Source organism: Antechinus flavipes, chromosome 2 (genome assembly GCF_016432865.1).
Source record: "Antechinus flavipes isolate AdamAnt ecotype Samford, QLD, Australia chromosome 2, AdamAnt_v2, whole genome shotgun sequence".
Classification (NCBI taxonomy): domain Eukaryota; kingdom Metazoa; phylum Chordata; class Mammalia; order Dasyuromorphia; family Dasyuridae; genus Antechinus; species Antechinus flavipes.
Window position 1 is genome coordinate 627,259,152 of NC_067399.1, and position 14,126 is coordinate 627,273,277.

Here is a 14,126-nt window from a genome sequence, read left to right on the forward strand (position 1 = left end):
TTTGAAATAGTAGATCATAGATCATAGATTTAAAATTGAAAGAAACCTCAGAGACCATCTAGTTAAACCTTCTTATTTTTACAGATAAGGAAACTGAGATCTAGGAAGGCTGGGACATGTTTAAAGTAAATTTTTTTGTATACTCTGCTAGTTCTTAGGAATTTTTTATTATGACACCTTTCAAAAGAACATAATGTTCAAAATTATTTAGCCTTCCTGAAACACCAAGTTGGTATGTTTTGCCATATAGAATTGTCAATATATTCTACCAGGAAAGTCACTCTATTTTAATTTATTCAGAACTTATTTAAGAGTGACTTTTTGTCTTTGTCTTTACAAGAGACAGTTCCCAGAAGGGATTTCCCCTAGAAATGGTAAAGGGAGAGAAAAGTGAGAAGTAATTCCAAAGTTCATTTTATTTCCTTATGAGCCCATCTTACTGTAGCAGATGGCACGTGGATGGTTGTTTATGAATGTTAAGTAGCACGGATCACTGGGCACAAATTTGGCCACAGACACTTTCTAACTCTATAACTCTGACCAAGTCCTTTAATTTTTGTCTGCCTTTGTTTCCTAAACTGTAAGATGGAGATAATAATGGCACTTACCTCCCAGGTTTATTGTGAGGATTAAATGAGATAATATTTGTAAAGATCTTAGCACAGTGCTAGGCACATATTCGGTACTTAATAAATGCTTGTTTCCATCCTGTGACACCTGGCTGGCTTTGGGATTCTCTCCAGGTGTGTATGTGTGTGTGCATGCATGTGTGAGTATTGTGTACTCTTGTTCACAAGTGCTAGAGTCTCTATTTGATTATCATCTGGCATGGTGGATATTTCAGGAAATCTCTGGCTGTGGCAGTCAGGCAGAAAGCCATATTCTGCTGTTCTGCAGTGTGTTTGTTACTTTCGGTCAGTCTTTTTTGTCACTATCCTTTCTTTTCATGCATCGCAGCTCTGTCTGTTTCTGTCCCACCGGTGCCATTTTTTTTTTTTAAAGCATGGTTGATGCTTTTTTGTTATTACATCACCATTATTTCTAGAAACACTGATCCCTCAGGAATTGAACCCTCTCTTATAACTAAGAAAAACATTTAAGCAAAGATGCCTGACAGGGTGATCTTTTTGACAGAGAAGATCATAGCTCTCGAGTTGGAAGGGCTTAGATACCTGACTCTTCAGTTCTCAATTTCCTCAACTGTAAAGTTGAAAGCAATCTTAGAGAACAGATAATGAAATCTAACTTTACCTCCCTGCCATTCATTAGCATGACACTGTGGAAATAGAAATGACTTTAGGGTCAGAAAAACTGGATTCAACTGTGCCCTCTGACAATTACTCATTGGGTTACCTTAGATGCTTGACCCTCCAGGTTTCAGTTTCTTCAACTGTAGAATGAAGGGTTTGGGTTTGTTTGTTAGATTTCATTATCTATTTTCTAGGATTGTAGTACCTAGGTATCTTTTTCACTAGGCTTCCCTTATAAGTTACTTTTGCAATGAAACTCTCTGGTCATATCTGTACAATTGCTAGATCCTTTAGAACATGTGTCTATCATGCACGCTGAGCACATACAAAATTCATGGCTGGTATTGAATATCTGAAATGACTCTGACTGTCGGGATTTACCTTGAGAAGCCTAGGAGGGATTTTCCACTCATCCACTCGGGGAGGGATAGAGTATCTATTGGCCTTCATTTTTATTTACTCACATTTTTGGTATCCTCAGGAAGCCTGAAGGAACGTGCTTTTTATGGAGTTGCTCACATCAGGCTGCTTCTCAGTGTACAAAGCATAAGATTACCCAAAGAGGAATAAGCCTCTGGCTCTAAAATGACACTTTTTAGTTGATTGTAGAATTCCAGCCATGACATATGGAAATGTTTCATGGGACAAAGTGAGACTTCTTTAGGAAAGAAATCTTTTTAGGATTTTTTTTTGGATCAAATGACCAGTGGCCTTTTTACTCTCCCATGTAGAGATAATCTTCTCCTCCCCTTCCCAAATCCCTTTTACTTCATAAATAAGGAAGGTGAGACTCACAGAGATAATGGCATTGTCCCAAGATTATATAATTAGTCTGTGGCTGACTTGGTACTGGAACCCAAGTCCTCTGTCTCCAAATTTAGTGTTCTTTTTGGAAGATTTGAGTTCAAATCAAGCCTCAGACACTTGCTAGCTATATGAACCTGGGCAAAGCCACTTAATCTTGTTTCCTTCAATTTTTCTTCTATGAAATGAACTGCAGAAGCAAATGGAAAACCAACCCAATGTCTTTGCCAAGAAAACCTCAAATGGGGATACAGAGAATCACATATCATCGATCAAACAACGTCAAATAAAATTGGGGCAGCTAAGGTGCATAATAAATAGAGCACCAGCCTTAAATAGCTATTGACTCTGAGTAAGTCACTTAACCCTGACTACATTAAAAAAAAAAAAAAGGACTTTTATTTTGAGGGAATCCCTTTATTTAGCAAAACTGAATACAGGTTACATTTTCTATTCTGTGACTGACTCTTTCAAGCTCTTTCCCTCCTTTCTTGGGTTCACATGCTAATAGCAGCCACAACAACCACCACTACCACAACAGTGCTAGAGTCTTCCCTCTGTTGATTATCCTCAATTTATCTTGGATACATGATGATTATATGTATATAATTGTTTATTTGTTGCAGCCCCATTAGATTGTGAGTTTCTTGAGGTAAGGTCTGTTTTTTTTCCTTATCTTGCATTCATAGTGTCTGGAACATAATAGATGTTTAATAAATTCTTGTTGACTGACTAGTTAGTGTTTCAGTATTGCAAAGCATTTTACAAATATTATCTCATTTTATCTTCATCATAAACCTGAGAGGAAGGTGCTATTATTACCCCATATTAGTTACAAGTCCTTTGGTTTGGGTTAGTTTTAGGTTGTGCCTGACTTTATCTTAGATAAAGGATGCAAAGAGAAGATATTCCCCCAGAAGAATAAGTGAGAAAAATATAAAATTAAAAAACAAACATAGGATAGCCTGGATTAGGAACTGAACAAGGCCATCATGTGTGCATCTGGGGAACAGGTCTCTGCCCAGCTCACCTGTGAAATGTGTAACAGCTCATATTTGCTTTTCTTATCCTGCAGGCTTTGACTTCAAGACCTGCAATGTGTTAGTAGCCCTGGAACAACAGTCTCCAGATATTGCCCAGTGTGTCCATTTGGACAGAAATGAAGAAGATGTTGGTGCTGGAGACCAGGTGGCTAAGTATTACTCACTTTAGCAAAGTCATAATTCAGTCCCAGTTAATCAGTTTCTCTGTCTGTTCATTCCAGGGAGAAATGGTCTCCATTTTCAGAATATCTTTATTATTTGGATTTCTTAACTATTGATATCACATGGTGTTTGCTTTTTCTGTGTTTTTAGTTAGAAATTGTGGAGCAAAGCCAATATGTTACAGGATCACAACAACTTTTCTTGCTCCTTATCTTTCTACCTCCTTCTCCTCAGATAAAGTTTTCTCATTAATTTCTGAGTTGCTTGAGGGCTTAGGAAGAATCTTTGGGCTTTTTATGAGAAAATATTATTTCTTTTTTTTTTCCAGTTCTAATTATGTTCTCTCGAAGAAGGACTGAATTGCTATATGGTATTTGCAGTTGGTTAGATGGCAATTGATGTGAATATGACCTTCTGGACAGAAAACTCTGAGATAATGTTTATAAGTGACAAAAAATACCACCAAAATCTCATATTGTATATAGATTTGATGACCACATGTCAAACACAAGAGACAGGGGTGTGCTGAAATCAGCACCTACTAATTAAACTTTCAGTGTGAGCATTTATACTTTGAAAATCAGCAAAGGCTACAGATCAGGGCTTAATATATGTTCTTGTTGATTGGTTAAAATTTAAAAAAAAAGTGTTGGAGAAAATGTTAATGCAGATTACACTAAAAATGTGTCATGCTTTCTTTTTTTTTTCAGAGATCTGGTTGTTAAATATTTTTAGCATACTTTTTATTATAGAATATGAGAAACTCATAACTGATATGACATATGTGATCTCTATATAGAAAAGGCAGTTTAGTAAAATATGATGCATGTTGGAATCAATAGAAACCTAAATTTGAATCCTGCCTTAGGTATTTACTAGCTGATTGATCATGGGAAAATCACTTATCCTGAGACTCAGTTTTCTCCTTTGTAAAAATGAGGATAATAATAGCACATATCATATAGGATTGTTGTACTTGAGACAATATCTATAAAATGTTTCCCAATCTTATATCGCTGCATTGTTAACATTATCTCCATAGCTTTTAAAAAACTAATCAATCAACAAGAAAATACATTATACCCTGATTTATAGCTTTTGCTCATTTTCAAGATATAAGTGCTCATACATAACAATTGGTTCTTAGGAGCCAGTAGATGTTGACTTCAGCATACTCTTATAATCTGTATTTGATGTATAATCATCAAATTTATATATAACATGAGAATCTGGTGGTGATTTTGACCTTTTAATATTTATTAAATCTATTTTGTATCACATGTAAATGTAAGTTTTTATTATTATGAGAATTAACATGGTATGGTGGATAGAAAGGTCAACTTGCAGGAAGATCTGATTTCATGGTCCTGTCTATGTAACTCTGAACAAGTCACTTAATTTCTTAGAATTATAAACAACTCTCTTAAGACTCTAAGTTGAAAAAAAAGGTGCATTGTTAAAGGGAGTTTCTCTATCTGGCCATTTATCTTTTGTGGAATAGCAGTACAAAAAACAAATGGTTTAACTCAGAGGAGACTAAAAGTAACTCATTTTGAATCATAAATTAGATCAAATCTCAAACTCTTATGTGTTTGACATGGTTTCTGTGATAAATCTTCATTCTTAACTATGAGGAAAACTAAATGGGATGGCTTGTGGTAATTATTTCCTAATACAGGGCTAAGAATACCATTTGCCTTATCTATAATTGTGGGATTACTGGGAAGCTGCGAAGGAAATGGCCAGGCTGGTAGGAGAAGAATCAAAAAAAGCAATTCCAGGGAAGACACAGAAAGGAGAGGTTCTTTAAGAGAAATGGTCAGCAATACCAGGCATTCTAGAGACCATAAGAAAGAGGAGAACTGAGAAAAGGAATTAGAGCAAGTAAATCATTTTTCTTACCTTGTAAAACAAAAGATAGAATGGTTGGATCAGAAACCAGATTGCAAAGTGTTGAGAAGTGATTGGGAGAGGAGAAAGTGGAGGTAATGAGAATAAAAAGTTTTTCTTTCTTGGAGTTTGTGAAAAAAAGAAGAGATAGAAGTGTGAAGATCTATTTTAAAATTAGATACTGAAGAAGAAAAAGCATTCCATGTACATTCTTGGACTGAAATCTGGATGTTTGGTATAATACATTTAGTTCTAAAAGCATAAATGAGAAGAGATGGAGACATAATGTCACAGCATAATACCATAGATAAAACTGCTTCCCAATTGGTAGTGAGTCTGACTTGGAAAGTTTAAATTGAAATGGAATGTAATTGAGTAGCTTCCAAGTGTTAGCTAGAGGATTCTCAAAAGGAATGTGAGTTCCTAGCTGAATTTAGGTACTAAATTAGTCATTATTTCCTGGATCTGCATTTCTGAGCCTATATCCCTTTTAGATCTGGGTAAATGGTATACAATCTTGGTTTGAGTTTCTTCTTTGGAATCTTTTTTCTTAGACTCATAACTAATCCATGTCTATTTAATGAGTTTCAAGATCATCAATTTCTCATTGTACTTATGAATAATGGACACTAATTTACAAAATTAAAAAAAACTTTTTATAATTTTATTAGAAAACAATATGAGAATTTCTTAAATCTATAAAGGTTAGCTTTGAGAGTAAAATTACAAGTTCAAGGAGTTCAAATGTTATGCCATGCAATTTTTTTTTTTTGCCTTCATCTTTACTATGTGCTTATAATTGACTCTAAATTCAAATTTGTTGCTTTTGAGAGTGAGTGATTCCTGCTTTTGAAATGACAGACCCCCCCTTTCATTAATAGTGTCTGTTAAGACAGCAATTTTTTTTATATTTACCTATTAATCACACTTTATGTTTAAGTGAATTTAATGCCTTTCTTTGTTACTTACTTTGAAAGTGGGTACATGTAGGCAGAACTTGTTAAAAGATCTTAAAGGAGTTAGTAGCTGAAGCAAGGAGTTGTAGAAATTTAAAGCTCCAAAGAGAGACTATCAGTCATATTTGGTTTCACTGAGAAACTTCTCTCATTTTATAGAGAAGTGGGAGGGGAAAGGAGAAAGGAAAGGGGGAGACTAATACAAGGGAAAATAGAAGTAGTAGGGAAAAGATATAAGAAAGGGGAGGACTGTTTGAGGGAAGTCAGAGTCAGAAGCAAAATACTAGGGAAGAGGCAAAAGAGGAAAGGAAAGAAAAAAGCATAACTTGGGGTAAAATGTCAGGAAGTACAGAATTAGTCACTTTAACTGTGGTTGTGAATGGGATGAACTCTCTCGTAAAACAAAAGCAGATTGCAGACTGGATTAAGAGCCACAATATTACAATATGTTGCTTATGAAATTTAATTAGGGTTAATTAATTAACCCTAGGGTATAGCAAGTTGGGACACTGACATTCTTTCTCCTCTCCCTTTCTTTGTAGGGTTTGATGTTTGGCTATGCCACAGATGAGACAGAAGAATGTATGCCTCTCACCATTATACTTGCTCATAAGCTCAATGCCCGGATGGCAGACCTGAGGCGAACAGGAGTTCTCCCCTGGCTAAGACCTGATTCTAAAACTCAGGTAATTCTTCCTTTGATTTTCTGAAAAAAGCCATGGTCTGCCACTACTTCTGAGGTTATTTCCAGTTATCTTCATCAATCTTTGGCTACTGGCTTTAGATGGTTCTGAAGGAAAAAGTGAAGCTGATGATTTTGCACACTCTTCTCTTACTTGGGAGACCTTCCTTATGTCATGTTTCTCTTTGAGAATGAAGAACAAGCAACAAATATAGAGGACCAACAAAAATCTCAAAAATCTCAAATTCTTCCTAATTTTTGTCCTTTGACAGCTCAAAATGGTAGATTCCAAGACATGATTCATTTTTTAAAATCTCTTTTCATTATAAAACTAATAATTATCCCCAAAGATGAACATTTCAGAATATAAAACATGCAAAAGAGTGGATTGGGGTAGTCTTTTGTGCATCATATGATGAACTGGAGGTGGTAAGTGAGGAGTTAGAGCTCTTGTGATGACATTGTACCAGGTCACCCTAGAGAGAATGAGGATGAGGAGAAATAGCCATAAAATGATGGGACATTCTCCAGAGGACCTTTAACCATGGTGAGTTCAAACTCCTACTAGCTAATATTTATTCGATCTTCGAAGCATTTTACATGTTATTTTACTTGATTCTCATAACAACTCTAAAAAAAGATACTATTTTAATCCCCTTTTTACAGATAAGACTGAGGGAGGTTAAATAATATACTCAGAGGCATAGAGCTAGTAAGTTTCTGAGAGAAGATTTGAATTATTCTGAATTCTATGCACCACACCATCTTGTTGCCTAACTAGTTATTTGGAGCAAGGGATGGAGCAGGGAGAGATGACTTAAGATAAAGGTAGGATCCTCATTTTACAAAGGAGTTGGGGGACAGGCAGCTTGGAAGTATGGGTAGATACTTTTATTTGGATGTGAATGCATTAGGCAACTCCCAAAAAGAGCTTGAGGGAGCTGAGCAGGAGAGTATTAAGGATGCCTCATTGTAGGATCCTCATGGTAAAAGAAGTGGCTCCCTGTTATAGTGGTTTTGGACAGTTCCAAAGGAGATGAGTAGAGGTAGGAAGTAATTAGGCATATGGGGGTGGGAAAGAATCCTACACTGTCTCATGGGCCAACATTGGCAGAAAGCTAAGAATGTCTAGGATGGCTGATTGGGGAATAAATTGTGGCTCCTTTATCTCAGGATGTTGGTATCAGATACTTCCTAATCATTAGGTTCCATTTTCTTTTCTCCCATCCTCAATCTCCTTGACTTCTTTGTAGTACATATTATTGACTGCTTCTTTTTTTAGAACTGTCTTTCTTTGGTCTCCCTTACATTACCCTATCTATCCTTTTCTTATCTCTAACAACTCTGTCTCCTTCCTTGACTTTTTTCCCTCCTTCAGAATTGTAGTTAATTTGTGTAATTTTTTTAGTCACATTCAAAATTTTGATGTCATCTTAGATATGCTTTTTATTTCTTTATCTTTACAATCAATTTGTCACTAAATATTGCTAATTTCCCCTTGAAATGAGTTTCAAATTCACTTCTTTCCTTATGTTGCCATTGCCACTATTAAGATCTCAGCTTTTGTTGATATAATAGCTTTCTATTATTTTATAAAGACTCTCACATTCTTCCAGGCAGAATGCTGATATAGTTAAGTAATATAATGAGAAACATCTGAACTTGAATCCTGCCTCATCCATTTACTAATCATGTGACCCTGGGCAAGTCCCTTAAACCCTTCCTCATTTTTCTCATCTGTGAATTAATCTCTAAGGTCACTTCTATGATCCTTTGATTCCCTCAGTCCATTTTACACACAGCCATCAGATTAGATTCACTAAAGTAGGACTTCCATAATTCCACATCTCTGATCAAAAATTGTTAGTGGTCAAAAATTCTCTTTCCCATTAAATAAAGTACACATGATTTAGTAAAACAATCAAGTTCTTAGACAATGAATCCTAATTCACCTTCCAAATATGACCTACTCCTCCACCTGATCTATCCACTTTATTTCTTGAACAAGCTTTGTATTCAAAACATTCTCCCTTTGTGAAACATCTTCCCTTTTCTCTCTATCAAATTCTTACTCATCCTTGAAAATTTAAGTCCTCATTTCTCTGACCTGACCAGGCCATGGTAATACTTGCCTCTTCTGACTTGTTACAGCATTTATTAAGTCTTTGTCATGAAAATAACTTTTATCTATGTGCTGCTTTCCATATTAGGTATCTTTATATGCAATTTAAAAAGTTTCCACCAACTAGATTGACATCATTTTAAATTTCTTTTTATTATCCTTAATACTTGGTCAGAGTTTTATATATTGTACTACTCAATAAATACTTTGGATTTGGTTTTATGCCTATCATTAGGAGCTTAGCTGCTTTGCTTCTAGGAGAAATTTTAAGGGTGAATTGGTTGGTGCAGTGGATATCAGTGTACTTGCTGTTTAAAAAAATCCAGGTAGGATGCTGTCTTTTGGTTTCTTTAATTATCTGTACAAAATCTCAGCCAGAGACTGCACCAACAATGAAGATTTTTTTTTAAAAAGCCATTTTCAAGAGCCTTCCCTTTGGGAGAGTAGCATGGGGATAGAGATTGGCATAAGAAATTTAAAATCTATTCCTCTGTCTCTGTCTCTGTCTCTCTCTCTCTCTCTCTCTCTCTCTCTCTCTCTCTCTCTCTCTCTCTCTCTCTCTCTCATAGCACATTTGTTCAGCTGTTTGCCAGGTTCAGCACAGAGGATACAAAGAAAAATAAAAACATGGATGTGCCCTGTCTTCAATGAGCTCACATTCTAATGGTAGATAAAATATGTAATTAAATAAATATATGCTAGGTTTTCATATATACATTGTGACTTAGTCTTTTTTTTTAGATGATGTGATGATATTCTTTTTTTTTTTAATAATTTTTTATTGATAGAACGCATGCCAGGGTAATTTTTTACAGCATTATCCCTTGCATTCATTTCTGTTCCGATTTTTCCCCTCCCTCCCTCCACCCCTTCCCCCAGATGGCAAGAGTCCTTTACATGTTGAGTGGGTTGCAGTATATCCTAGATACAATATATGTGTGCAGAACCGAACAGTTTTCTTGTTGCACAGGGAGAATTGAATTCAGAAGGTATAAATAACCCGGGAGGAAAAACATAAATGCAAGCAGTTTATATTTATTTCCAGTGTTCTTTCTCTGGGTGTAGCTGCTTCTGTCCATCTTTGATCAATTAAGGCTCTCTTTATCAAAGAGGTCCACTTCCATCAGAATACATCATCAAACAGTATCATTGTTGAGGTATATAATGATCTCCTGGTTCTGCTCATTTCACTCAGCATCAGTTCATGTAAGTCTCGCCAGTCCTCTCTGTATTCATCCTGCTGGTCGTTCCTTACAGAACAATAATATTCCATAATATTCATATACCACAATTTACTCAACCATTCTCCAATTGATGGACATCCTTTCATTTTTCAGCTTCTAGCCACTACAAACAGGGCTGCCACAAACATTTTGGCACATACAGGTCCCTTTCCTTTCTTTAGTATCTCTTTGGGGTATAAGCCCAGTAGAAACACTGCTGGATCAAAGGGTATGCACAGTTTGATAACTTTTTGAGCATAGTTCCAAACTGCTCTCCAGAATGGCTGGATGTGTTCACAGTTCCACCAACAATGTATCAGTGTCCCTGTTTTCCCACATCCCCTCCAACATTCCCCATTATCTTTCCCTGTCATTCTAGCCAATCTGACAGGTGTGTAGTGGTATCTCAGAGTTGTGACTTAGTCTTCATCACTAAATGACTGTTAAAGTCCTTAGTTTAAAAAGGCCAAGGTCCTGCATTGCATCCAGAGCCATCTTCAATCATCCCGGAGCTATATCTGGCAACTGTAGCCAGATGGGTATGGAAGGGAAAGTGAGGCAGTTGATCTTGCACCATCCTCCTTCACTTAAATCCAATTCACTTGAATGCCATGGCGTCACCTCTGATGTCATGGTCCTCTTTGAGAATGAAGGACAAAAAACAACAATCAAGTAAAATCAACAAACAGATGTCTGATCTTATCTATATGTACAAATATTAAAATAGAATGGAATTCACAGAAAAACAAATCCTGGAATTGAATTGTAAGGAAATAAAATAAACTACCCGAGTTTTTCTTTTTTCTTGGCTGATGGAAAATAAAATACATACTTGCAATGCTGTACCGTACAGAAAAGGATTATCCATTTTACTTGGGTAAGAAAGCAAGTTACTTCTTTGCTCTTCTGCTGAGAAATGGAGTTTTCCTGGATCTAAAAAGGAGAGAGATGGCAAACATTGATACAAAGCCAAGGTTTTTCTGGATTTACACTTCCCTGAGGCCATGAAGGATCCACGTACACATTTTTTGGGCCAAGTCTTTCAAGGTTTACTTGCAAGTCAATTGCAACACTACTGAATTACCATTTATTATTTGTGCTAGCATAGATTGTTCTGAAGATGTCTGAAAAGGAATTTATGTTTCTCCATCTGGAGATTAGACATTTGATAGTGGGAATTTCACTACCATTATTCTAGGCTACTCTCTGAATTCTCTTTCTTTGGACTCATTCCCAAACAGTTTCCATTTTTGATCAAGAATTTTTTTTTTTTGATAGCACAGGTCTGAAGTCTAGAAGAAAAGATTCAGATCCTATCTCTAAGAATATCTACTATCTATGGGACCTTCAGCAAGTCTCCTAATCTCATCTGAAAATGTCTTTATGATCTCTGTGGTTCCTTTTAGTTCTAGATCTATGATCTTATGATAAATCCTCCTTTCCAAAACAGGATTTGCTAATTATTATTGATTGATTGGCTAGCAGCAAGAATGACAAAATTCATTTCAAGGGTGTCCAATTTTTTGTGATTCCACTTAGGATTTTCTTGACAGAGATATTAGAGTGGTTTGCCATTTCCTTCTCCAGGGTTAAATGACTTGCCAAAGTCACATAACAAAGAAAGCTGAATTTGTACTCAGAGAAATGAATCAATTTGATTCCAAACCCTGTGCAATATAGCTGCTCTATACCTACTAGTATATAGTTTTTTTCACCTAATCAGTATAGCATTTGTGTTATTCTTCATAATGACAAGTATTAATTACCCTTGCTTACTTTCCCCCTTCTATTCCTATGTGCTTCAAGTCTCTAACATGAAGCTACTTAGAGTCCTGAAACTGGCTACTTCTCTTATATTCAAAGAGAAACAGATTCTTTCTCCCAATACTCTTATTTTTCCAGATCATATTTCTTCTGGGATAAAATGGTAGCACTTATATTTTTAAACTATCTTTGAAGTGGCACTAAATAAGGATTTAAAAGAATCTGGGGGTGTAAAGGACATGCCAAAGTTCTCTTAGAATCAAAGATCTAGCTCTGGAAGGGATTTTAGGTAATTTCTAGTCCAATTCCCTGATTTTAGGGAAGATTGAGGTCCAGAGGAATAAAGCAACGTGTCCAAAGTCACACAGCTAGTAAGCATTAGAGATGGGATTTGAATCCATTAGAACCAGCCCACTTTTCCATTATATCAAGTCTACTCAGACCTGGTGAGTTTTAAGCATGATTCCAGCTGAATCTTACTTCTGAAATCTGAAATCTGAAAATTTACTTCTAAATCTCCTTTTCCCAACTCTAGGATTTAGAGATTATGTTCTTGTCACTCAGAAATTCAAGAGATCATCTAGTCACATATTTAAATATCTTGAAGGCCATGCAGTTCAGTCTCCTTATTTTACAGATGAAGTAACTGAGGTCTAGAGTGCTGAAGGAACTTATCCAATGTCACACAAATAGTAAGTTTCCAGGCCAGGATTCAAGCCCAGGTCCTCTGCCTCCAAATCTGGCACTCTTTCAATATATTCATACTTTTAAATCAGCAGATGTTGGGGTAGGGTGAGGGAAGCTTCCAGACTCGGAGAAACTTTTTAATTATATTTTTTGAGCCCTGAAGTCTTCACTGAATCATGAAGTCAACTGCTTCCATCCTTGATCTAGATCTGGTACCATCTCCTTCAGGAAGCACTTTTGACCAGTTCAGTTCTTCTTGATCTCCTTTTCATAAAAACTGTTCTAGTCCATATAAATGGTATGGTGTCATTTGCCATTTGATTATATTCTCGTGTTTCAGGCATATTTATCTTACCTTTCCAGTTTTTTGAAAGCAAGGGTTGCTTTATATTTTTGTCTCCTTTCCAGTGTCTGGTATGGAACTTAGCCCATATTGAATGCTCATTACTTATGATTTGATTGGTTGACATTGTGATGACCTCAGACTTTGTGCTATAAACCCCCCTTCCAATAAGTTGCTTTCCCTTGCATGGACAGTTCTGTAAATGGAATAATTGGGATGGAAGCTAATTGTTGAATATGTCCAATTAAAATGTAACTATCAGTGTAGGTGGGAGAAATCCTCTTTTTTGGTAAGATAGATTCTTGAAATAATGGTATGTTAGATAAAAAAATACTATGCTTAGATAGATGACTGATCGTAAACAAGACATTGCTTTTAGATGATTAAAGGATGGGATAGAGCAGAGCTTCTTAAATTGTGGGACAAACTTCATATGAGGCTATGTAACTGAATGGGGAGGTTTACAAAATGAAGATTTATTATCATAATTGATTATATACTTATTTTATATACCTAATTACCCAGGGTTGCATAAAAATTTCTCGGGTTGCAAATGGAAAAAAAAATTGGTGCTCAGATGATGGAGATTTAGGATTCATTTTTTATTCTATAGTTTTACTCCTTCACCCTGACTAATCCAGTTCTCTGTCATATCTTAGCCATGTAGTGATGCTTAGTCTTTGGGCAGTATAGAGACAGCTTTATGACCCAGAGTACCTAGTAAATCCAGAATATTTAGACTTGAATATTAGGGTACAGCTAGGCATTCTCAAGTAAGATACCTGAATAAAGGTATGGCAGAAATAACCTCAGTCCTTGACTATGAAAGGTACAAGGAGGGGTATGTCTGGTACTAGAGTTGAATTAGTTTTTAACCTATTAAATGTATTTTTTTTCATCTTATTTGGGACTCAATAACTTAGAAAGGAATGTCACTGGAGGCCTAACAGACATTGGAGGAAAAAGTCCCCTCCCCCCGGTTTAATAATAATAATAATAATAAGGGGCAGCTAAGTGAATAGTGGCTAGAATGCTGGACCTGGAGTCAGTAACTCATTTTCCTGAGATCAAATCTGACCTCAGACACTTCTGATTTCAAAATGGGCTGGGGAAGGAAATGGCAAATAACTCTAGCATCCTTGCCAAGAAAACCCCAAATGAGGCCAGGAAAAGTTAGACGTGAACAAAATGATGGAACAG

At 36.0% G+C, this 14,126-nt stretch overlaps 1 protein-coding gene across 1 annotated transcript in view; it reads left to right on the forward strand.

The window, feature by feature from the left end:
* Positions 1-14,126, forward strand: part of MAT1A (methionine adenosyltransferase 1A) — a 46,508-nt gene that overhangs the window by 22,067 nt on the left and 10,315 nt on the right. The window contains exons 4-5 of the mRNA XM_051981967.1: positions 3,130-3,242; positions 6,648-6,791. Of these exons, the coding sequence (XP_051837927.1) occupies positions 3,130-3,242; positions 6,648-6,791 (257 nt within the window). The remainder of the gene's footprint in view (positions 1-3,129; positions 3,243-6,647; positions 6,792-14,126) is intronic.